Here is a 26,603-nt window from a genome sequence, read left to right as displayed (position 1 = left end):
AACCTCATCCATGCTAGTATTTTTTTTCCCCTGTGCCTGTCTGTATTAGTTTGGTGGTTAGGATTTTAGGACCCAGGGTATGTGGTTATTCACTGACCACAATTTGGCTGCATAGTTCTAGCTATGCAGCACCCTTTTGTCACCTTGGAGTGTTGGATGAGTGATGTCTGTCATTGGGTGAATATTACTGACTTCATATCACTCACCTCTCAACAAAGCCCTTACTAAATCAGAAAATAGCCAGGACTGAACTGTTCTGTTCCTGTTTTATCAGCATTAACAGTCCATGAATAAAACAACAGTTTTATCTGTTTGCAGTGGTCAGATTTTGCATTTTATAGCATTTTTGTGGCTGTTTTGACAATATTTTAATTAGCAAAAGCCCAAAAGCTAAGGTTTCTACCCAGACAGAGTAATAGCCCTCCAAGAACTGTCTATTAGGAGTTGCGGTGACTGTCACGAGTGTGCTGAATATTATCCTTTCTCTGCTTGTTGGGACTGCTGATAATTCAGGGCTTCACACTTTATGAAATAGGTACCGTTGTATTTCAAATAGAAACAGACAATGCTGGATAAACTCAGCAGGTCTGGCAGCATCTGTGGAGAGAGAAACAGAGTGAACGTTTCAAGTCCATGTGATCCTTCTACAGAACTGTATTTCAGGATGAAGATGGAAGTAAAGGAATGGTACAAGGGAGGGGATTGAACTCGGGTTTTATGCCACCATCTGTGACCAGCAAGGTTTGGCTGCTAGAGTAGTGACAGGATTAGTCATGCAGCAGGACTGGGGAAGCAGAGGAGGTCATCTTTTTAGATTTAACCATCGCCCTTATTTTCTATTGTTCGGGAATACAAGCTGTAAACCATTTTGCTGACAAGTTGGCTGCAGATAGCAGCCTTGAGAATCACTCGGCTTCCGTCAATGGTTCCCTCTCAAAGTTTATATTATTGGGGCCGAGGATAAATTTACACTCAGTGAGGAATGATAGTACTTTAAAATTCCACTGAGGCAAATTCCATGGATGCAAATGGTCAAGATCCATATTTCAGGACTGAGATTGAAGAAAAAGGATAAGATGAGGTTTATCATTGGTTGCAGCCAATCTCAAGTTAAAATAATTGCAGAGGGAAGAGTAGACTAAGGAAGATAAAGAATTCCACAACTTGAAGCTACTGGGGGAAAGTGAACTAAGTAAGGGGTAATGCAAGAAGTCATGATTTCAATGCGGTGAAGCTGTAGAGAGAAGGATAAGCATGTGAAACAGTACATTTGAGAGAATAGAGAGAAACAGCCTAGAGGTGCCTTGTAGATTTCTTAGGAGATGATGTCCTTTTGCTTATATCATGTCTTTTGGGAGGAATGGTGGCATTGCTGCCTCCCAGTGCCAGGGACCCGGGTTCAATTCCGGCCTTGGGTGACTGTTTGAAGTTTGCGCATTCTCCCCCCTGTCCGCATAGGTTTCCTCCAGGTGCTCTGGTTTCCTCCCATAGTCCAAAGATGTGTGGGTTAGGTGGATTGGCCATGCTTAATTGCCCCTTAGTGTCCCATGATTTGTAGGTTAGATGAATTAGCCATGGTAAATGTGTAGTTACGGGGATAGAGCAGGGGAGAGGGTCTGGTAAGATGCTCTGTGAGAGAATCGGTGCAGACTCGATGGGCCGAATGGCCTCTACTGCACTGTAGGAATTCTATGATTCTGTCTGGGACACATGAGCTGTTTGCAAATATTGAATAGACTTGGACTTTTAAAGAGAATTGATCTGCTTTTGGAGAAGAGAAGGAAACTGAGTGCCTAGGTAACAGCACTACAGGTGGAAGGGATTTTGGAGTTCGATTTCATATGAGAAGAATTTGTCATGCTGGGAATATAATGGATAAAGGAGAATTAAGGTCGCTGTCTCATCATTTTCAGTAGTGCTTGCTGGTTGGACTTGCACGGGTGTGAAGAAATTCTGCCTTTGAAGAATTGGTAGAAGTAGGGTCTTAATTAGACCGTGATGAAGAGGGCCAAGGTGCAATGACGCAACAGTTGCACCCCTGAAGAAATGGGATTTGTCGCACACCTAACAGAGGTTGCTAAGAGTAGATTTGAATCATCAGCAAAAGGTTGGATACATAATAACTGGAGGTGATCATTGGAATGACAAGAAAAAGAGCATGGAAGGGATAGCAGAACTCTAGGAGAATGGGGTCATCGCCAAGACCATTCCCTAAAGCATGGTTAGAACTGTATTGAAGCACTTAGTTTTAATGCCCTTCGTGTAAGGACTAAAGTCAGTTGGAGCAAGGATCAGGCACTTCGTGCAACAGTATGCACTAACCCAAATTTTTGGACATGATTCACACATCAGCTGCTCTCTTGACCTTTGAGTGACATTGCAAATTTATATCAAATTGTGTCGCTCTTTGCCATGCATCCCATTCTTATTAGTGGTGAATCTTTGACTTTTGCCGTTTTTAATAAATAATGACTAACTTGAATAAACATAGGAACGCAGTTGTGGTATATAATGCAAAACTAGCTTGTGTGGGTCATAAGGAGGGGACATCTGTCAGTTATAATATGCCGATTAGGGAAGAGTTTGAGTATAGTGGATAAATCTATGGAGTGATAGCTTAATGCTGAGAATGAGTTTCTGTTGAGAAATGGTCATTAAGGTACAGACTGAAGGATAGAGTTACACCAAAAGTGGTTATATTGTTCCAGTTAGGTATTTGTCAGATCCCAACATTGTGCAGTACATTGTGCAGTTTTGATAATTCAATTGTAGAGGGAATGTTCTTGCACTTGAGATGGTATCGGCATAGACAACAAGTCGCTGGCACCAGGCATTTCATTTATGTGGAAAAGTGGAGGAAATCGGACCAAGTTTCGGAAAAGAACAGATGTTGGTGTAACTTAGTTTCTTTGCAAAATGGAAAGCCTTAACTATCAGAAATGTTGACCCAGTTTCCCCTTCCATCTTCAATGCGGTTTCCTCCAAAGAAAACTACTGCTTCTGTGTGGCTATCGTGTGACATATAAAACTGTAAGTAGCTCTATAAGAGAATGCTGCCAGTGCAAGGAATTTGGGTTTGCATTGGAAAAAAACACAAACCCTAATTAAGTTAGGAAAGCTTATTTTGGCCTGAGTATCTTACTGTTGGAACTTTAGGCTATGAGTGTTAGGTTACTCTTGGAGTCGCTACACAACTGATCTGTGTCAAGCCCATTTTTAGAAACTGTAACTTTGGCATCTTATTGAAGGTGTAATCCTCTTGACTTCCCTCATCTATAAACAACCGAGACCCAAAGGAGAAGACGTTTGTTTGGTGTCTGGGAAGAAGCCTCTTAAAATGTCACTGTTAAATATTTTTCTGCTTTATGAGATTTACCTGTTAGCAAGTAAAACAAAAAGTCTATTGGAGTAAAAAGAAATACTGCATTTGCCGGAAATCTGAAACGGCAGTGGAAAATGCCGGAACACACAAATCAATCAACTCCTATGGTGAGAAGAGGGTGTGGGCCTTTCAAAATGAAAACTAAGAAAGCAGAAAGATTCAATCAGATAAAAGGAAGAGGGAAAAATAAATATGCTTAAAAACTGAGAGGAGAATGGTCACCTCTCTATTTGTCCCCTCCACGGTTACTGATTTTATATTCATACACCTAAATGTCCCTTTTATGAAAAGTGTACAAACCTGAAACATTAACTCATCTGCCCTTTCCATAGTTGTTGCTGACAGACTTGTTGGCTCCCATCTCACACTCCAACCAACACCCAGCATTTTCTGTTTATGTGAAAGGTTGAACTGGTGAAAGTTCCGTGATGGGCAGCACGGTAGCACAGTGGTTAGCACTGCTGCCTCACAGCGCCAGGGACCCAGGTTCAATTCCGGCCTCGGGTCACTGTCTGTGTGGAGTTTGCACATTCTCGTCATGTCTACGTGAGTTTGCTCTGAATGCTCCGGTTTCCTTCCACAGTCCAAATATGTGTGGGTTAGGTTGATTGGCCATGCTAAATTGACCCTAGTGCCAGGGGGATTAACAGGGTAAATGTGTGGGTTTACAGGAATAAGGCCTGGATGGGATTGAGGTCGGTACAGAATTGATGGGCCGAATGGCCTCCTTCTGTACTGTAGGGATTCTATGAGTAACAAAACTCAGGACACCCAGGCTTGATGTCATCTTACATTGGAGCACTGGGTTTAAAACTGGACTATCAGTATTGATGTGAAGGCCTTTCTTCATTATATATCGTTCGAGGGAGGAATGTTGTCATTCCACGTGGCAATTCGGTAAAGGCGTGTGCGGTATGTACGATGTACAAATCCTACCTCCCACTATAAATGTGAGCTCATTCAAAACTCTGCTGTGCGTATACTAACTCACAACAAATCCCACTCACCCCATTCGTCCTGTGCTCCCTGACGTTATGTTAGCTTCCATCTTGTCAGTGGCATGTTTCTGAAATCCTCATGCTTATGTTCCAATCCCTTGATGGCCTTGCTGCACCTTTTATCTCTGTAAACTCATTCTGTCCCACAGCCCTCTAAGATCTGAGCATTCCTCCTGGAACGCCCTCCTGAACAGCACTGTGGGTGTATCTACACCTCGGGGATTGCAACGGTTCAAGAAAGAAGCACACCACCACCTTCTGAAGGGCAGTATAAATGTCGGCCTAGTCAGTGATGCCCGTAAAATTAATATATTTTTTTAAATTCTGGCCTTTAGTGCATCCTGATTTAATTCACTGACATATTGTGCTACCTAGGCCCTAAACTCTGGAATCTCCTCATAACCCATCCTCATTTAGGATGCTCCTTAAAATTATCCATTTGACCATGCTTTTGGTAATGTGTCCTTTGACAAATCTTTCTTGATAACTCTCCTGCGAAGCAGCTTGGAATTTTATGCTATACAAACGCAAGTTTTGATGAAAGATCAACAGATTGAGATTTCTTCAAGAGGGTGCAGACTTCCCTTGAGGCTGAAAGAGTTGAATCTTTGAATCTCGACATGTAGAAGGAGGCCATGCGGCCCATCAAGTCTACACCAACCACAATCCCACTCAGGACCTATCCCTGTAACCTCATGTATTTACCTTGCTAATCCCCCTGACACTAAGGGGCAATTTAGCATGGCCAATCCACCTAACCCACAATTCGATTTCGACACCGCAATCCACCTAACCCACACATCTTTGGATTGTGGGAGGAAACCCAAGCACCCGAAGGAAACCCACGCAGACACGGGGAGAACGTGCAGACTCCACACAGTCAGTGACGCAAGACGGGAATCGAACCCGGGTCCCCTGGCGCTGTGAGGTAGCAGTTCTAACCACGAATGTGGCAGTGGGGTGTTGCTCTTTCTGGAGGTCTGAGAGTAGAACGTGGTCTGGTTTCCGTTCCCTCTTGTGAGTTCTGCTTGGATTCCAATGCCAGGACCTGAGTAAGCCAATAATATTACTCATTGTTTAAGAGACTGAATCCCTTTTTTTTGTAGTGGAGAGGGGTGGGGGAGTTTGGGCATTAAAATAAACTGCAGCACAGTCATCCCTTCCTGAGATGTTAATACTTCTTTAGCTAGATAAGATTACGGTTATGGTTTAAATATGGCCTGTGACTGATTAGCAGAGCTTGTTACACATTATGTTGTGATGGGAGTACTGTGGAATGTTGGAGACTTCCAGGATCGTGTTAAGTGCTTTCTTTTTAAAGCCAAGGTTAGTGGAATAGTAATTAGATGAACAGTGGTTGAGGGTGTCGTTTATCAAGTTAAGCAATGATTTAGTACTTTCTAATGTCAAATATGTTTTCAGACATTAAAGCCATGCTAATTGAGGGTTGGTGGTGGGGAAGGGGTATGGATTATATGTAGTTGCACTAGGATTCAGTGTGTAGAAATGTTCACTTTGTATTGTGGTCTGTCTGCCTGCGTGTGTGACACTGACCATAAGTTGCCCTATGTGTTTGCTATTAGGGATCCTATGGGCTGGCCTTCCTTGTGCATGGCAGTGTGACGGCTACAGGGTGGTGGACATTCAAACATGCAAATGGTGCAGAGTAACAGCAGTTAGTTTGTCACCAGTGCACAGATCCCAGCTCCTCATCACTTGGTGAATCAACAAAAGCAAAGTTCCAATTGCAAAAATAAACTTGGGTTGGAATCCAGTCCCATCCAGGCGGCACGGTAGCACAGTGGTTAGCACTGCTGCTTCACAGCTCCAGGGTCCCGGGTTCGATTCCCGGCTCGGGTCACTGTCTGTGTGGAGTTTGCACGTTCTCCTCGTGTCTGCGTGGGTTTCCTCCGGGTGCTCCGGTTTCCTCCCACAGTCCAAAGATGTGTGGGTTGGGTTGATTGGCCAGGTTAAAAATTGCCCCTTGGAGTCCTGGGATGTGTTGGTTGGAGGGATTAGCGGGTAAATATGTGGGGGTAGGGCCTGGGTGGGATTGTGGTCGGTGCAGACTCGATGGGCCGAATGGCCTCCTTCTGTACTGTAGGGTTTCTATGATTTTTTTTTTCACAGGCTGCAAATCGCCTTTCCCTGCTGCTTTCAGTGTTCCTATAATTAAAGACCATGGCAATGTGCAGATAGGCAAGTTCGAAGGGCTGTAAGTATGACTGTGTGGGGAATAAAATTCACTGGTCTCCTAAGAATACAAATGTTAAGCCCATTGATGAGGGCAATGTCGGAGGGGGTGTAATCCAGCTTCAAAGCATAACTAAATTCTGAAGTCTAAATTGTATTTAAGAAATGCCAGTTTTATTCCTATCCCTCCACAACTGTCCTGAATTTGTTGGTTCATTGCTGAGGAACAGTTCTATATCGGCCTTTCGATCTCTGCTACTTCTAACCAAGTTGTCATGAGTAGCCTTTTTGTGAATATTGGAGTTATCCAACAATGGGGGCATTCTAGCTGCAGGCAATCCTATAATCGGTAGACATATCCCTGCCAACAGATATGCAGGGGGTCCTTTCCCTAATCCAGTGAGTTGTCATGTTTACGAAGGTAATTTAAATTGGTACAAATTGGAGGTCAAACCTGAGACTGTGATTGTTGTTCCTAAGTCATAGAATGAAATCATAGAATCCCTACAATGCTGAAGAGGCCATTCGGCCCATCGAGTCCACACCGACTCTTATGCAGGCTTACCTCGTAACCCCATGTATTTACCCTGCTAATGTATGTATCTTGGGACACTAAGGGGCAATTTAACATGGCTAATCAACCTAACCTGCAAATCTTTGGACTGTGGGAGGAAACTGGAGCACCCAGAGGAAACCCACGCAGACATGGTGAGAATGTGCAAACTCCACACAGACAGTAACCCAAGGCCGGAATTGAATCCGGGTCTCTGGCGTTGTGAGGCAGCAGTGCCACCGTGCTGTTGTTTCTCTTCCCACACCTAGTGGTGCGCAGGGCAGACTTCCATCAGTTCCCATTGTGAGTTTTGTTTCCTGAAACAGGTTGCTACTCTGTCACCAGAGGGTTATAGCTTGAGGGGTGCCACCCCACATTAAGCATGGCTGAGCAGGAATGTCTCTCACTCTTACCGCTAGCCATTGGCATGTTTGGAAGGATGTTGCAGGTCGATACTCAACTTATTTGACCGCGTTATGAGTGCACCTTCCTTGGCCATCAAGTCCTAGGGTGGGAGTTGAACCTGGAGCTTCTGCCTCAGAGGCAAGGATGCTACCCGCTGTTGCACAAGACTTCCTAACTGGGATTGTAGGGCTCAGCAATTCCCCGGGTAAGCAGGGAGCGATGAACAATGGTGCTGATATTGAGAAAGATTTTCCACCCCTTTTCTGTGTGCACAGCCTCTCAAAATATGTATTTTCAAAATTCACAGATGGTAATAAGTCACCAGTTGTAAAAGCACAGGAAATATATGGAGGGATATTAGAAATTTCACACCAGATTGTACCGAAAGTCATGGAGTTTGAACCATGTTTGAGTATTCGTGACTTGGCTTAAAAAGTTCCAGTTTGGATTGCCTTCTGTTACCAAAAGTGGCTCTCTGCTCATCACTATCCGATATATTCGCAACTCAAAGCATTCAGTCTTCATTCTCCTCTGAATCTGAGTAGAATAAGTATCAGTCCAGTGTAAGCACAGATTTTGAAGATGCTTTCCTCAAGAAGCAGGTTGGACAGATCTATCGTGGAATAGGTTGTACGGGCTTTGTGGGCTAATTGAGTTTGATGGACTGACTTTATCATCCTTGTATTTCTTTATATTCTCTTTTCAGATGTCCATTCTCAATCAAACAGGAAAAGGATCTCCATGTTCGGCATGCAGAGGAATGTGTAAAACGTTTGAGCCGCATGCTTGGAGGTAAGTGACCCGTATATCAATAACAAAACACCACAGCCACAGATGGGGGTCTTTCAGCTCCGAGTGCCTGTGCTGGCTGTTTGAAAGAGCTAGGATGTAAATACATTGGAGGCGATTCAGAGGAGGTTTACTAGATTGATATCTGGAATGAGTGGGTTGTCTTTTATGAGGAAAGGTTAGACTAGCTCGTTTCCAGTGAAGTTTAGAAGGATGAGAGGTGACTTGGTTGAAGTGTATAAGATCCTGAAGGTCTGGACAAGTTGGACATGGAAATTATATTCCCTTTTGTGGGTCAGTCCAGAACTATGGTGCACTGTTTTAAAATCGGGGCCACCCTTTTAGGACAGAGATGAAGAGAATTTTTTTCTCTGAAGGTTCTGTGACTCTGTAACTCTCTGCCCCAGAAGGCTGTGGAGACGGGGGTCACTGAATACTTTTAAGATGGAGATAGATTCTTGTTAGACAAGGGAATCAAAGGCTATCGGTGGGCAGCCGGAAATGTAGAACTGAACATAAACAGAACAACAATAATCTTATTGAATGGCGGTGCAGGCTCAAGGGGCAAAATGGCCTCCTTCTGCTCCTATTTTTGTATGTCCGTATTGGTGCTTCAATTTTGTCCCGCTTCAAGTCATCAAGGAATCCAATGGGGAATTCAGAAGAACTTTCATCTCCCAATGAGTGGTGAGAATGTGGAATTCTTTACCGGGAGAGCGGCACGGTGGCGCAGTCGTTAGCACTGCTGCCTCAACGCCACGGACCCGGGTTCGATTCCCAGCTTGGGTCACTGTCTGTGTGGAGTTTGCACGTTTTCCCAGTGTCTGCATGGGTTTCCTCCGGCCGCTCCGGTTTACTCCCACAGTCTGAAAGATGTGCTGGTTAGGTGCATTGACCCGAACAGGCACTGGAGTGTGGCGACTAGGGGAATTTCACAGTAATTTCATTGCAGTGTTAATGTAAGCCTTACTTGTGACTAATAAATAAACTTTAACTTTAACTTTTGTTGTTGAAGTAAATTGCATAGATGCATTTGATAGGAAACTAGACAAGCATTTGAGGGAAATGGAAGTAGATAATTATGATAAAAGTAAAATATTGCAGATGCTGGAATCCCAAACAAAAACAGGGAAATGTTGGAAAAGCTCAGTGTGTCTGGCAGCATCTGTGGAGAGAGAAAATAGAGTTAACCTTTCGAGTCCGTATGATTTTGTCAGAGTTAAAGAGAGGGAGAAATGTGTTAGATTATATACTGTATGAGAGAGGGTGAAGCCATTGGAGCAGTGTAGAATGTCAGTGATTGGTGCGAGTTGGGAGAGATTGCAACAAAAATGTGCAGCTCACGGGACAGAGGAGGTGTTAATGGCTGGAGAAGATGCCAGAAGTTGCTCAGTGAAAGCAAAACTTAAAAACAAGTGACAGATGGCTCTGTAGGGGAGGGGGAAGGAGGGTTTTTGCATCGGGACAAAACAATGTTTAGGATACTTTGAGTTTGCGTTGGGCTGCGCTGGAGCATTGCGGCAGGCCAAGAACAGACATGTGGACATGAGTTAAAATAGCAAATGACAGGAAGGTTGGTGGTCATGCTAGTGGGTTGAGGGAAGATGTTCCACAAAGGGGCCACCGAGACTGCACTTAATCTCCCCAATGTAGAGGAGACGGCATTGGGAGCGGCGAATACTGTCGAGCAAATTGAAGGAAGCGCAGGTAAAATGTTGCTTCACCTGAAAGGAGTGTTTGGGGCTTTGAACAGTGAGGAGGTAAAGAGGCAAGTATTGCACATTCTGTGTTTGTAAAGGAAGATGCTGTGGGAAAAAGGTGATTATGATGATTGAATTTGTTGAGGAAATTTGTGATGTGGCTCTAATAGGCTGGTTGGACCAAATGCTTGTTTCTTTGCTGTCAATATTTATATATATATATCCAATTCACCTTCGAAGATGACTGTTGAGTCTGTTTCCACACTTTCAGACAAGCAAATTCCAAGAAAGAATGCTTGTTTGAACATTCTTTCAGAAAGTAATCTGCTACTTCGAAGTGAGTGCCTGTCAAATATTTAGACAGCTACCAGAAATGTATGCTGAGTTTTAGTTCCCAGAGATATATTTAGTGACAATTTTAATTTACAAAACGTAAATGTACACTTGTTTTATTCTTGGTTCTGCCATTCTGCCTTGGTGTCTGTTGACTGTGGTCACAACATGAAGCTAGTTTCTGGCCTGTGCCTGCTGAAGTGTCATAACTACCAATCTCTGAATACAGATATGAATTACCTTCATTTGCATTAATACATTGGAGAATTTTTGGCCCGATTCTTCAGTGTTGCTCATTAACATCACACTAAACTTGCATATTTACTGCAGTTCTTTTCACATAGGAAGCCTACCAGAAGCAATTGAAATTATGGTCCTACCTTCCACTTTGAAAGCAGCAATGTTGAGACTTAATTGATTTAGATCAATAATGATATTTGTGGGGTTGGAGGGGGTGTATTTTGACCCCAGAAATGGGTGGGTTTTAGTAGGGTTGGGTGGAATTGAAAGTATGTAAAAAAAACCCAACCCGCCTTGAATCTGGTCCACCGAAAGGTTTAACGGAGGTGAGAATGAGAGGGCAGGTGGCAGGCAACCAACATGATCCAAGGAGGTGGGGCATTCGTTCAGATATGGGAATGAGTGTGGCTCAAATTTTACCTCCATTCTAAATATTACGCTGGCTAGGTGTCCCAAGCTGCTGGGAATACCAGCAGTTAAAGGAAGATGTTGACTTCTGGACCTAGCAGGTAGATCTAGAAAGATAGCTTTCCCTTCCACATTCTGCTTTCCCTGGCTGCCACCTGGTACCGAAGGCCTACTTGCTCAACAGCCAACCAGCCTCAACCTGACTGGGTGCGTGTGGGAAACTGCAATGTTCTAACCAAGTTAGGGGTTGTGGGTTTTAACAAAATAAAGCTGTGGTTTTCATACGTAGATTCAAACTGACAATAGATTTATTCCAGGACCTCTTGCCTATACAGAGTAGAAACTGAAAGTAAAACAGCAGCCTCTGTAACGCCCTAATGACATCACCATCAAATCATGCGATCAGCTCTTGAAGCAACCTGCAACCACTTAAATATATAACAGAAACAGAGACAAAAAATGTTACCTGTGTCTTGCTGTCAGATTCTGCAGGATCTGAGGAATAGGTGTCCTTCCAGATTTCCTGAATGTAAAACCCCACCCCTCCCATGGTATACCGAGTATAGAGTTACATTGCCCTCTCTGCTGGGGAAATGTCAATAAAGATGGTTCCATAATGGCTCCCTATAGTTGTGATGTGGAGATGCCGGCGTTGGACTGGGGTAAGCACAGTAAGAAGTCTCACAACACCAGGTTAAAGTCCAACAGGTTTATTTGGTAGCAAATACCATAAGCTTTCGGAGCGTGCTGCTCCTTCGTCAGATGGAGTGGTTATCTGGAGTGGTTATCTTCGTCAGATGGAGTGGTTATACCCTATAGTTGAGCATGTGTTAGACTTACTCACTGCCATCACAACAGAATAAAAGTGAGGAGGCCAAAATGGAATGTTCTTCTACATTTCATTTGAGAAATTAATCACTGCAGAGTATTTTTGGTACTCCTGAAGTTGATTTTGTGGAGGTTTGAGCAATTTGAAAAATTGCTGCACAAATTAACTTTTTGTTTCCTCCACTTTGTTTGCCTTGGACTTTGTGATGAAGTACTTTAACTTGCGAAGCCCAGACTTTTTTGTATAATGAGCTTATTACTGCATATTTTAATTAATGAGGCACATTGCTGTCCAATATTGTGAACTATGAACTTTACACATCATGGCAGCTACACAGTGAGTCAGTACAGTGCACAGCTGGGAAAAAATGGCACTGAAGGCATATTTGGGGACAATGAGGGAATTCAATTTGAAACAGATGCAGATGCTCTTCTGCTATTTCCCATGAAGACTCATTTATTTCTATCCACTGAGGTACCTGTGAATTGACATGCCAGCTTCTGCCAGAGAAATTAATGAAGAAACTCATAAGGATGTGCTGCTCAGTAATGTGCTCAATTATGTCATCAATGGGTGGCTGAAAGAGTGTGAAGATGAGAAATAACAATATTTCATACACAGAAATGAACCGAGTGCAGATTTAGACTGTCTCCAATGGGGTTTAAGAGTCACTGGGCCCGAATTTACCACCGCGTTGTGCCTGTTTTCGGGCGCAAAAACATGGTAAAGTCAGGCGTGAGGTGAGTAGCGCGATACGCACTGCCTCCGCGCCGGTTCCCTCTTTACCAAGACCTGAAAATGGCTGCGATCGGGACCGTGCCCTGAATGCATGCATTTACATGCATTTAAATTGACTTAATGGGCTGCACGCCCAACCTTACCGGCACTTCCCCCTTTACCACCGTGTTTGCCCATCCAGAATCGGCGCGAAACAGACATGCTCCATAGAAGTCCGATTTCGGCACTCCAGTTAGTGAGGAGGTAAGTGCCGAGCATCCGCTGCCACTCTGCTTGAAATCCGTGAGGGGAGGAAGGTGGGTCCGCTGCCACTCTGCTTGAGATGGTGGGGAAGGGGGGTGGGGGGGAGTGGGGTCCGCTGCCACTATGCCTGAGATCAGTGAGGAGGAAAAGGGGTCCGCTGCCACTCTGCCTGTGATCAGTCGGGGGGGAAGGGGGGGGTTTGCTGCCACTCTGCCTGAGATCAGTCGGGGGGAAATGGGGGTCTGCTGCCACTCTGCCTGAGATCAGTCGGGGGAAGGGGGGTCTGCTGCCACTCTGCCTGTGATCAGTGGGGGGGAGGGGCCTGTGTTTGGTCTGGATGACAGAGGGGGTGGGGCGATAAGGGGGCCAGTAATGTTGTGTGGGGGTGGGGCAATGTCTGTGGGGGCCAGGGGGAGGCATTATCCAGCCCGGAAGGGATGTGGCAGGGGAGCAGCATTCTATCATTTCTTTGCGCATGTGCAGTTGGAGGTGCCGATCGGAGCTGCAGGGTTTCGGGCGCATTAAACCCCGCCCTCAGGCTTGTGCAGCGCGATTCGGACTCGCTGATATTTTTTCAGGCAGAGTGTGTATGGGGGCGCCTGAGAACGGGTCTAAAAGTCTGATCTGAAACACTCCCAGTTTCAAGTCCGCCCAGCACTTTGAACTGAAATGATAAAATAGGGCCATTGTTTCACAAAAGTTTAGAGAGAGATTGTTGGGGGAACTTTATCAAACGCACACATGAATAGTCCATATGAAAACTGCAGCAAGGAACTATCTTTGATATTTAAAGATAGGTAGAGATATCGAAGAGTTGTTGAAAAGTTTTAAGGAATGTCTCAGAATGAGAAATGTTCCAACCAGGTTTCCTTCATCCCATGGTCAAACACAGCAAACCTGTGGGGAAGAATACATGTTGGTTTCTTTAAAGTTGAAGGGAAAGAGTACCTTGTTTTGGTTGATAGCCATAACAAGTGGATAATATTGGGTCTGTACCAAATCTACTGATGTTTTTGAGAAGTTGGTTTATGAGTTATTGATGAGTTACTGGAGGTGTCCGTGCCAGATAATGATCCATGGTTTACACCAGAGTAGTTTGAAAAGTTCCTGAGTAAGAATGGAGTCAAACACAAGATGTAGAGATTGTGCATTTCCTCCTTTAAGACATTCCTTATAATCTACATCATGACCATTTGGCTCAGTGTCCTATTTTGCTTTAAAATGCTCCTGTGAAGTGCTTTGTGGTATTTTTATATCAATGGTACTATCTAAAGACAAGTTGTTTTTGCTGAGGTTGTGCTTCAGGACCTTGGGCAGACCTCACCGGCTCAGTTTTTGGCACTGCACTTCTAGAGGGAAATTTTAACTTTGCAGGGGGCAAAAGTGCAAATTCAGCAGCTTTGTATCAGCGCTCAAAGGGTTACGTTACCAGCCCGGGTTGCATTGTGTTTCCTTGAGTTTAGAAGGTTGAGGGTGATCGAATTGAAATCTTTAAAATTATAGAACGATTAGACGAGAATAGAAACAGGAGGGACATCTCCCTCCGTTAACGGAATTCAGAATATGGTGTTCCAATCTTAACATTAGAGCTAAGCCACTTTGGAGTGAAATCAGGAAGCACTTTTTTACAAAGCGTAGTGGAACTGTTGCTGCCAAAAGATTATGGGTGATGGGTGAATTGAAATCTTTAAGACATGAGAACAACAGCTGTATTTTAAGTAAAAGTATTAAAGGATACGGAGCAAAGCCAGGTACATGGAGTTGAGATAAAGATAAGTCAAAATCTAGTTAAATGGCGAACCAAGCTGGATGGCTTACTCCCATCCCTATATTATTGGCAAACACTACTCTTGTTCCAATTGCACAGTGGCTGGTGTGAGATCCACACAGGCGTACAGATATTAACTTGCGCACATACGTATGCACACACAAACACACATGTCCACTAGAATTTTTGACCGTGCATAAAATTATACAATTACGTAGAGGCTTTGCAATGTTGCCTCTTCCTCTCTCTCAGAAACAGTGATTTCAATGGGTTGAAGGTTAAATTCCTGGAGAGACAAGAGTCACATCTCAAAAATGTTGGTCTAATTGCTTTGGGACTTTTTGAAAAGTCTGCAAATTCTCCTCATCTATGCTGATTACACTTTTCTGAAATAGGAGATCTCGAACATTTAAAACATTGGCCTCCGAGGATATGAAAGGCCCCTGTGGATGAAGATTTGCTGGTTTATATGGGGGGATGGTAGGGAGGGATGCAAGGAGAGACAAGCCAAAGGCTAAACAAAAATCTATTTAGTTATGTTAATTATTTAGATTTAATATTTAATTTCTCTCTTTCTGATTGAGTCATGCTAGCTGAGGAATGGAACAGTCCACTATCCTCTGAAAGAGCCTCGCAGTCACTCAATTGGGAACACCACAAGTTGTAAGTTCACCTCAAAGCCACAAATCACCCTGACTTAGAACGATATCTCCGTTCCTTCATTGCTGCTGGGTAAAAATCCGGGAACTCCATTCATTAGGAGGTTCACTGGATTGATTTCAGATATGAGGGGTTTGTCTTACGAAGAGAGATTGAACAGTTCAGGCCTATACTGTCTAGAGTTTAGAAGAATGAGGGGTGATCTAATTGCGGTATAGAAGACAATAAAGGGGATTGACAGGGTAGATGTAGAGACGATATTTCCGTAGAGAGGATATTTCCTCTTATGGGGCTATTCTTTGCGGAACACATCACTCTGTCCGCAAGCATGACTCCATGCTTTGGTGACCTGTCTTTTTAATTCATACCTGGCACAAAGGAAGATGGATGTGGGTGTTGGAGGTCAATGATCTCAGCTCTTGAACATCACTGCAGGTGTTCCTCCGGGTAGGGTCCGAGACCCAAACTTCTTCAGCTGCTTCATCAATGACCTTCCTTCCATCTTAAGGTCAGAAGTGGGGTGACTGCACAATATTCAGCACCATTTGCAACTCCTCAGATTGTGTCCAAATGCAGCAAGACCTGGACAATATCCAAGTTTGGGCTGAATAGTGGCAAGTAACATTCGTGCTACACAAATGTCAGGCAATGACCATCTCCAACAAGAGAGAATCTAACCCTCGCCCTTTTACATTCAATGACATTACCATTGCTGAATCCCCCAATATCAACATCTAGGGGTTAGCATTGACCAGAAATTGAACTGGACTAACCATATAAATACTGTGGCTACCAGAGCAGGTCAGAGGTTAGGAATCCTGCTCAGAGTAACTCACCTCCTGACTCCTCAAAGTCTGTCCATCATCTACAAGACACAAGTCAGGAGTGTGCTGGAATACTCTCCACTTGCCTGGATGAGTGCAGCTCCAACAACACTCAAGAAGCTTGACACCATGAAGGACAAAGCAGTCTTTTGATTAGCACCCCATCCACAAACATTCACTCCATCCAGCCCCAACGCACTGTGGCAGCAGTGTGTACCATCTACAATTTGCACTGCAGGAACTCAGCAGTCTCTTTAGACACCACCTTCCAAACCCACTACCACATGTAGAAGGTCAAGAGCAGCAGATACATGGAAACCGCGCTAAATGGACGTGACCCTCCAAGTCAATAATAATCCTGATTTGGAATATATTGCAATTCCTTCATCGTGGCTGGATCAAAATCCTGGAGCTTCCTCCCTAGCAGCACTGTGCATGTACCTACACCACATGGACTGCAGCAGTTCAAGAAAGCATCTCACCACCACCTTCTCAATGGCAATTAGGGATGGGCAATAAATGCTTGCCTAGCCAGCAATGCCCAAATCCCATAAATAAATTTAAAAATTCTTTACCTTGTTCTCCTGCTGACATCTCTGTACTTGGCTTGCTCCACTGTTCTAGTAAGCTCAATGTAAGTTTCAGGATCAGCACCTCCTCTTTAAATCAGGTACAATTCAGCCTAATAGACTCAATAATTTCAGACCATAAAATCTGTCCTCCATTTTGGGTTTTTTTCTGTTTTCAGATTCTTTCAGCCATCACCACACCTGCTCCAGGCACATTTGTTGTTTCTTGTCCTGCCCTGTCACCATTCTGTGTAGCCCTTGAGGGCTAACATTTCTGTCACTTAATCTCCCTTGATTTCCAGCCTATCGCAGACCTTCCTTTTGTTCTTGTTCAACCCATCCCTTGGCCAAAACCTTTTTGGATGCAGCTGTTTCAACAAGCTTGATGGATGTCTGAGCTCTCAGCCAAGCCTGATTATGTATACTTGGCTGAGAGCCCAGATAACAATTAAAGTGCTAAGCAACCTGTGCCCCAGAGAAAACATTATTATTCTGACAGTGTAAGCTGTCTGATCTATGCTGTCAATTTCACAATGTTTTTGATTTTCCACAAGTTAAGTGGTTTCAAGGGTTTATGGGTTTTTGTTATAGATACAACTTGATGGCACAGTGGTTAGCATTGCTGCCTCACAGTGCCAGAGACCTGGTTTCAATTCTGGCCTCGGGTCAGTCTGTGTGGAGTTTGCACATTCTCCTGGGGTCTGCGTGGGTTTCCTCCGGGTGTTCCAGTTTCCTCCCACAGTTCAAAGATGTGTAGGTTAGGAGGATTGGCCATGCTAAATTGCCCCTTAGTGTCTGGAATGAGCAGGGTAAATACATGGGATTACGGGGATAGGGCCTGAGTGGGATTCTTGTTGGTGCAGGCTTGATGGGCCTAATTCTGCACTGTAGGGATTCTATGATTTTATGAACAGTCTGGATGATTGACACTTTTATTAGCTTGCAGTAAAATAACTTTCTTTCAACATAAGAAAAAGTTATGAATGAATTTTTTTTAATGCAAACCAATATGCACAATAGGGTTCATTGTTTCTAGACAGTGCACAGTGGGGAAACCGGCATAGAAGTGATATAACCTGGCCGAGGGGGCATGCAGAGCCATGGGAGATGGGTGGAAGGGCAGATCTTGGCATGAGGGCATGAAGACCTTTTGATCTTATCTTTTGAAAGGTTCCCTCATGCAGACTAGGGTTCATGACGTCTCTGAGGGGCCTTGAACCATGACTTAAAAAAGCCTGGCCTGACTCCATGAAAATTGCGGAGGAGTAGGAGGTGCCTATCTCTGCAATGGAAGTAGTCATGTTGGGAGTGTCAGATGTGGCACATTGACAGGAATTACCCCGCAAACTTCAAAGGCTCTCCCAAAAATCACACAGCCCAAGAATGAGCTCAGAAATCCCAGAATCAGGACCTGAATGCCATTTTGAAAGGGCTCCCAGGTCATCCTGACTCGGTGAAAATTCAGGCCATTATTTCTGTTTCTCTTCATACGCAAGCTTGATGGATGTCTGAGGTCTCAGCCAAGCCTCATAATGTATGCTTGGCTGAGTGCTCAGACAGCAATTGGAGTGCTAAAACACCTGCTCTCCAGAGAAAAGATTGTTAGTTTGACAACTCAAGCTCTCTGATCCCTACTGTCAATTTCACAATGTTTTTGGTTTTACACAAGTTAAGTGGTTTCACTTCCTGTCTAACCTGTGGAGTTTCTCCAGCACTTTTTGTTTTTATTTCAGATTTCCAGCAACCGCAGTATTTTGCTTTTCAGTTTAAAAAGGAACCAGTGCTCCATAAGCCCATATTCTTAACTTTCGTTGAGTGTGGATCCAGTGGATGAGACACAGTTGCCTGTGACTCACCAACGAGACTCTGGGCACTTTTAGATATGTCAGGCCCAGCTGTTACCCAATCTAGGTATCAAAGACTGGATACACCATGCAGTATAAATATCTTCCACTTTCTATGCCTTTTAGCTTTGACAAAGGGTCATCTGGACTCGAAGCGTCAGCTCTTTTCTCTCCTCACAGATGCTGCCAGACCTGCCGAGATTTTCCAGCATTTTCTCTTTAGGTGTCAAAGATGTGAGTTCAATGGATCGGTGGGAAATCTTACCACCTCCTGCTTTATCGGATTTCTCTCTAGCTGTGAGGTAGTTAGAACAAATTAGAGTTACACATCAAAGACGGCACGGTGGCACAGTGGTTAGCACTGCTGCCTCGCAGCGCCAGGGTCCCAGGTACAATTCTGGCCTTGGGTCACTGTCTGTGTGGAGTTTGCACTTTCTCCCCATGTCTGCGTGGGTTTCCTCCGGGCGCTCCGGTTTCCTCCCACAATCCAAAGATGTGTGGGTTAGGTTGATTGGCCATGCTAAATTGACCCTAGTGTCAGTGGTATTAGCAGGGTAAATACATGGGGTTACTGCGTGGGATTGTGTTTGGTACAGACTCGATGGGCCGAATGGCCTCCTTCTGTACTGTATGGATTCTATGATTCATTGGCCCAGTGGAGCGCTGAAATACCTGATAATAAACAGAAGTTGCAACACTGAAGCAATCTAGGTTAGCATTCGACACACATGAAGGATAACACAAGCCCATACTGCACCTGTGTGACACTTCTTAATTTCCCACTTAAACAGCCCTATGATCTGTCTCTCAATGCAATGACAATTGAGATAAATCTTTCTTGATGTGTTCTTGCCAAATTTCATTTTAAACTGACAATATCGGGATAGTCTACTGCCAATACCATTTCAGCTGAATAAAGATCCAAACACATCTGGACTTCAGTTTTAACTTTAATGTGGGAGACATGAATTCAAATCTGTTCTGGTTAGTTATTTAATGTGGGATGGATGACCAATAAGGCTAAGCAGTTTTAATTTAACACAGGGATTAAAATGAAGATTTTTTTTTTAACCCCTTCACATGGATGCATATATATCATTGAGTTGGGTATGGACTCCAGCTGTGTTGAACTCCAGCTAGGACACCTGAGATCAAAAGAATTGAGAGGCTTACAGTAGAATCCCTACAGTACAGAAGGAGGCCATTCAGCCCATTGAGTTTGTATCGACCACAACCCCACCCAGGCCCTATTCCTGTAACCCCACAGATTTACCCTGTTAATCCCCCTGAAACTAGGATCAATTTAGCATGGTCAATCAACCTAACCCACACATTTTTGGACTGTGGGAGGGAACCGGAGCACCCGGAGAAAATCCACGTAGACACGGGGAGAACGTGCAAACTCCACACAGACAGTGACCCGAGGCCGGAATTGAACTTGGGTCCCTGGTGCAGTGAGGCAGCAGTGCTAACCACAAGTCCAGTGAGAATAGTGGTACTCTCACTGGATTTATAATCCAGAGACTCAGGGTAAATCTGTGGGGTTATGGGAATAGGGCCTGGGTAGGATTGTGGTCAGTGCAGACTCGATGGGCCCAGGTTCAAATCCCACCAGATGGTGAAATTTGAAATCAATTAAAAAAAAACTGGAATTAAAAATCGGATGGTAACCATGAAACTAATCTGGTTCACTGATGCCCTTTCGGGGACAAAATCGTATCTGATCTTGCCGACATTGTCAATCCAGATGAGCAGCAATGCGGTTGACTCTCAGTCATTCAGTTCAAGGAGGCAATTAGGGATGGGCAATAAATGCTGCCGCAGCCTGTGTATAAAAAAAAGGGACAGGAGTAGGCTCCACTATTCAATAAGATATTGTCTCCTGTTGCTAGCTTTTGTTTTGCAGCTTTCTCATTCTGTCACGTCTGTGGACATAACTCTTGCGGAGCAGGAGGACATTTTGTCACTTTTGGAGTCAGGACCGGTAAAATACAGCTCAGTGCACATGTCGATATAATTGCTGTTATCTGTTATAACTTCAGAACAGTGCCCTGCACTGAACCCGCATGACCTTGCTGTTCTCAGGGGTTTTATTCTCCAAGCCTGAGGTGTTCACAGATTAATAATACCATTACATCCAAATAAATAAAAAGAGTTTGTGCCGTAGGCTCTTTCCTACAGCACAGAAGAAGGAGGTGCCAATTCTTGTTGACTCTTGACATCAAGAGGGAGGGAACCATTTTATTGCTCATTACAATCTGTTCTGAATTCTGACTCAATTCCCAGATGTTAATAAGACGGCATTCTTGGAAACTGTACCACCCAGTCCCAATAGATATTGACTTGTTGTATAGATGTCAAAATACTCCTAATACAATGCATCTTCCAAAATTGCAGACTGTGACTTCATAGATATCATAGAATCCCCACAGTGTAGGAGGACGCCACTTGGCCCATTGAGTCTGCACTGACTCTCCGACAGAGCATTTTAACGCAGGCCCACCCTGCCCTCTCCCCGTAACCCAACGCATTTACACCACTAATTCCCTTAACATCTTTGGACACTAAGAGGTCATTTAGCATGGACAATCCACCTAACTTGCACATCTTTGGAGTGTGGGAGTAAACTCGAATACCTGGAGGAAACCCACGCAGACACGGGGAGAACATGCAAACTCCACACAGATAGTCACCCAAGGCCGGAATCGAACCCAGGTCCCTGGCGCTGTGAGGCAGCAGTGCTAACCATTGTGCCACCATGCGGACTTGTACTAAGTGCAAGTTTTCCATCAAATGTGCTAAGGCTCAAGCAAAAAATGTATCTTGATCTAATTCTGTCGCTTGACTAGTTCCGTTGATCTGCCAGATGCTGGTCATTCCTGTACGTAGAGAGACGCAAACTAACTAATGTTTCTTTTTCTTTATGTTTGACGCAGGAAGATATGCAAGTCATGCAAATGCAACCAAGAGGATCACAGCCTGCACTCCGATGCAGAGGATGATCGGAAAATCGGCCGCCTTTTGGCTGATTCAAAATATTCCAATCTGACTGCCCGGGTGAAAGGAGGAGATGGAGTTCGCATCTATAAAAGGAACCGAATGATTATTACCAATCCCAACGTCACGAAGAAAGACCCAACTTTTGACACAGTCACATATGAGTGGGCCCCACCAGGCCTGACCCAGAAACTGGTAAGCTGATCCACACAGGAAAACTGACATACATTTCACAAGTTTGTCTTGCTATAAGTAAAGTAATGGAGTTTCTTTACATACATGAGAAAACAAAATATAAGATAGGAGAATTATTTTGTAAAACTAAATCTCTTCTGTGTGGTCAACAAAATTTACATTCTGAAAATTAAAATAAAAAATCTGTTTCTTTTTCGACATTAGATTTGTTTGCCACGGATTAAAAAGGAATATTCTTCATAAACCAGAATTTATTTGAAGCAAAGAAATATAAAAAGCCTTTCATGTCACACAATATTCCAAGAGCATCAGAGAAGGAAGTCTGACACTGAGCATACCAGGAGATCTTGAGTCAGATGACCAAAAGCTTGGTCAAAGCGGAAGGTTTTAAGAAGGAAATTGAGGTAGAGAGGACAAGAGGTATAGGTGGTGTATTTCAGAGGTTGAGACTTAGACAAATAGAAGGCACAGCTGCTAAAGGTGGAACAGTTAAAATTGGGGTGCCAAAAGAGGCCAGAATTAGAGGAGTGCAGTTATCTCAGAGGGTTGCGGGGCTGGAGGAGATTACAGGGAAAGGAATAAACTAGAAAGAAAAGAAAGATTTGCACATATAAAGCTTCTTTCACGACCTCAGTGCATCCCAAAGCATTTTGCAGCCAATTAAGTACTTTTGATAAAAAAACAGAAAATGCCAGAAAATCGCAGCAGGTCTGACTATGGGGAGAGAATAGAGCTAACGTTACAAGTCAGGATGACCCTTTGTCAGAGCTGGCCTTTAAGTACTTTTGAAATGTGGTCACTGTTGTAATGTGGGGAACACTAGGCAATTTTCATACAGCCAGCATTACACAAAGAACAAGATAATAATGACCAGGTAACTTGTCCTTGTGATGTTGATTGAGGGATAAATATTGGCCAGGACACCGGGGATAACTCCCCTGTTCTCTAAAATCGTGCTATTGGATCATTTACATCCGCCTGAGAGGGCAGACTGGGTCTCGGTTTCATGTCTCATCTGAAAGATGGGGTCTTCGACACTATCGCAATCCTTCAGTACTCCACCAGAGTGTCGACCTAGAATTTTGTGCCTAGTCGTAGAATTGAACCTGGAACCTTGAGATTCAGCATCAGGAGTGCTACCAACTGAGTGAAACTTTCACTCTACCATCGCAGATATTTAACCTTTTGCATTAATTCACTGTGGCTGAGCAAATGTTCCCAGAACAAGGATGGGCCAAAGGGCATCTTCTTCATTGTGTGACTATGGCTCTACGAGGTTTGCTTCGATCTGTATAATGATCAGTATGTGTAACGGAGGCATCCACACCAAATGGCTCCATGCTTTATTTATTGGGCGGGATCTTAAACCCACGTCCGCAGGAATGCCGGCGCGGCTCAATATCTGGCAAAACCCAGAAGTTGCGATTCTCACTGGTGATATTGCGACTACTGATTTTTGTTGTCCCTCGACAGTGACATCATCAGGTTCATGCCCGTAGAGGGTGAGAACCTGATTTACATGTAATTTAATATTTTATAATATAAATTTATTTATAAATTTTGAACATGGCGCCCCCAATCTCAGTGCAGTCGGGCTTTGCCGGCGTGTTGAGGCGCTCCCCCGTCCCCCCAACTTGATGGCGTGTAACTCGCCCAGCTATTTTTTGTGGCGGAGCGTAGCAAAATCTGGAGAGAAAACCGACATGTTCTTGCCAGAACCAACGCTCTGCCATTTTATGATATGAATCCCCCCCCCCCGCCCCCCCATAGTCTCAGCTCCTTTTAGTGCATCCAGATTGTTTTAACTAACCTGGAACTCCTGACGTGGAGAAGGGGAAATCAGTCAGTTCCCTCCCATCTGCATTACTAATGGTGGTTACTGAAAAGTCACCTTGAGTAAGGACAGGACTGGTTGATGCTCCTTGTCCATGACCATATAGCCTGGGCGGCACGGTGGCACAGTGGTTAGCACTGCTGCTCATAGCGCCAGGGACCTGGGTTCATTTCCCGGCTTGGGTCACTGCCTGTGTGGAGTCTGCATGTTCTCCCCATGTCTGTGCGGGTTTCCCCCAGGTACTCCGGTTTCCTCCCACAGTCTGAAAGACGTGCTGGTTAGGTGCAATGACCCTAACATGCGCCAGAGTGTGGCGACAAAAGGAATTTCACAGTAACTTCATTGCAATGTTAATGTCAGCCTTACTTGTGACTAATAAGTAAGCTTTACTTTTACTTACAATCAGGTTAGTTTAATGAGTAGCTGGGTTGTGGATTGTCCGACATTTGATCAGGAGTTTGTAAGTTAGTTAGTTTCCATTGGACTAGCAGGAACAGAGTTCCAATGATTCCAGCATCCATGGGTTCGGGAGTGGAACATTCACTAGAGAGCCTTTTCTGGACGTTGTAACCCAACAATCCCTGAGGCGAGATGGAGGAGAATATAATTACTGAAAAATAAGTTTAACCGGAGAACAAAAGGAGATGATTAACTCATTTGGAAAGCTTTGGCAACATTCCCTCTAAGTACAACAGTCCAGAAGATGCCACACAAACTGCACAAAGGTGGCCCCATTTGAAAATAACACACTTGTGTGCCCATACCGTACCATTTTAAAGGTAAAGTGCACTTTGGCACGGTCAGGCTGCACACAATGCAAAAATATTAGGGGGAAGGTTGGGCAGAAGCTCAGTTTACTTCCTAATTGTCAAACTGAAATGCATCCATAGCAATACTTCTAGATTTTGCTCCTAAAGCTCTGATAATGAATGTCACTGGGGGGAATTTTAACTCCCCAGGAAAAGTGGGAGAGGGAGGATTAAATTTTCAAAATGAGAACTGAACGTCCAGCCTGCCGCAAATGCACCTATTGCTGGTTGAACCTGGGCAGGTGGAGGGAGCGGGGGAGCAACCAAGTAAGCAATTGTCAAGAGACAGGGTAAGTAATTTTAATATGCTGTGGGCCTCTGATCTGGAAGTCACTTGGAGAGAAATACTGTTAGCCTCATGGGGATCATGAAAGCCAGCAGCTAAAGGGAGGTGAGAATCATAGAATCCCTACAGTGCAGGAGGAGGCCATTTTGTCGATCAAGTCCGCACTGACTCTCTATCAGACCATCTTACCCTGCATCTTTTATGCCACTAGTACCGCTAACCTACACATCTTGGGACACTCAGGGGCAATTTAGCGTGGCCAATCCACCTACTCACCTTTGGAGTGTGGGGAGAAACCACCCAGAGGAAACCCACACAGACCCAGGGAGAACATGCAAACTCCATACAGTCACCTGAGGCCAGAATTGAACCCGGGTCCTTGGCGCTGTGAGGCAGCAGTGCTAACCACCATGCCATCGTGCTGCCCCTGCCAGAGAACTGCCAGATCAGACAACAAAATACTTTTCCAGCACTGTTGTGGACCTGGAGCAGATGTTCTTCCCCCTCATCACCACCTTCCCATTCCCCCCATCCCTCTACCCGCCATGCATTGCTAATGCACCTTCATCCCCACAATCTGATACTGATCCCCAATCACTTCTTCTCTGAACTCCTAGTGGTTTCCAGCTTCGGCCTTCTACCACATGCCTTCCTACCCATTGGCTAACCAGTCTTTCAGTTTGGCTGACTGCCTGCCTGGTGGGAAATAGAGGAAAAACAATTATATGAGGTCCCATCATTAGCTTAAATATGACCTCCACATTCCCCAAATTTCTAGGTTTCCTCTATGAATGCCAGGGCAATTATCGGTGAATGTTATGCCAGCAATTACCTTCCACATTTGAAGTTGATTTCCAAGGAAAAATACCCTTAACTAGACAGTGGCGAAGGACTGGATTAAAGCCCTGAGGCCTCATGAAATTGCCCACCTTCCCTAATTAGACAGGGCTCCTGGAGGCTGCCCCTTAATTCACCACCTCTTGGGAGGATCTGACAGATGGGCGAGGCTCATATAACATTGGAGTCAGGACTTGGATTAGTCCCTGTTACATAAATGTTCCCAAAGGCGATAAGATTCTGCCTGTTGCCAGCTAAACATTGAAAATATTGGTATGTTGCCAGCAGAATAATGTGATAAAATTCAAAAATCAGATTAGCACTGATGCCTCTGCCGTCTTCACTTTTTAAAAATATTAATATTTTGGAGTTGTGGGCATCGCTGGCTGGGCCAGCTTGTATTAACCAGCCCTAATTGCTCTTGAACTCAGTGGTTTGCTTGGCCATTTCAGGGGGCATTAAGTGTCAACCACATTGCTGTGGATCTGGAGTCACATGTAGACCAGACTGGGTATGGACAGTTTTCTTTCCTGAAGGACATTAGTGAACCAAATGGGTTTTGCGACAATCATTTCACGATCATCATTAGACTTTTAATTTCAGATTTTTAATGAGTTCAAATTTCGCCATTTGCCATGGTGGGATTCGAACCCAGGTCCCCAGAGCATTACCCTGAGTGTCTGGATTACTAGTCCACTGTGCCACCGCTTCCCCTTATCGATCCCATGAATCCTGGGGAACCATGCTGAAAATGTAACATCTCTTTTCATATCCTTCAATCTTTTGTCTATTTCCTTCCAAGTAAAGAATTGCAGTCCTTTAACAGCATGGCGAGATTGATCTGCAGGACAGATAACCCCTTCTTCTGATATGTGATGAGATTTATAGATTTTATTTTACAGAATTTTGTGTCACTGTGGAGCTCTTTCAGATTCCGAAAGCATTGTGGAAATCTGGAATTACCTGCGGAATCACTACACATGCTGTACAATTGTCCATGGCTAATTTAGCACTGCAGGCAAAGAGCAGTGGAAGAGTGAATGGCTGTACATTTAAACATGGCACCTGGACATTGGAGTCTCTGAGGTGATGGCAGAGAGTGGCCCCACCCCACTCCACCACACGCTGGGCGGTGTTGCTCGTCGTCATCGTCCTCCTCTTCCTCCTCC

General features: G+C 44.3%; 1 protein-coding gene across 1 annotated transcript in view; it reads left to right on the top strand.

The window, feature by feature from the left end:
• The window catches only part of lmcd1 (LIM and cysteine-rich domains 1), a 68,590-nt gene that overhangs the window by 5,093 nt on the left and 36,894 nt on the right, over nt 1-26,603 (top strand). The window contains exons 2-3 of the mRNA XM_078209407.1: nt 8,238-8,323; nt 21,413-21,668. Of these exons, the coding sequence (XP_078065533.1) occupies nt 8,238-8,323; nt 21,413-21,668 (342 nt within the window). The remainder of the gene's footprint in view (nt 1-8,237; nt 8,324-21,412; nt 21,669-26,603) is intronic.

The sequence above is a fragment of the Mustelus asterias genome, chromosome 3 (assembly GCF_964213995.1).
Source record: "Mustelus asterias chromosome 3, sMusAst1.hap1.1, whole genome shotgun sequence".
NCBI lineage: Eukaryota > Metazoa > Chordata > Chondrichthyes > Carcharhiniformes > Triakidae > Mustelus > Mustelus asterias.
The sequence above is the reverse complement of the archived record's forward strand: the minus strand, read 5'-3'. Positions and strand labels throughout refer to the sequence as shown.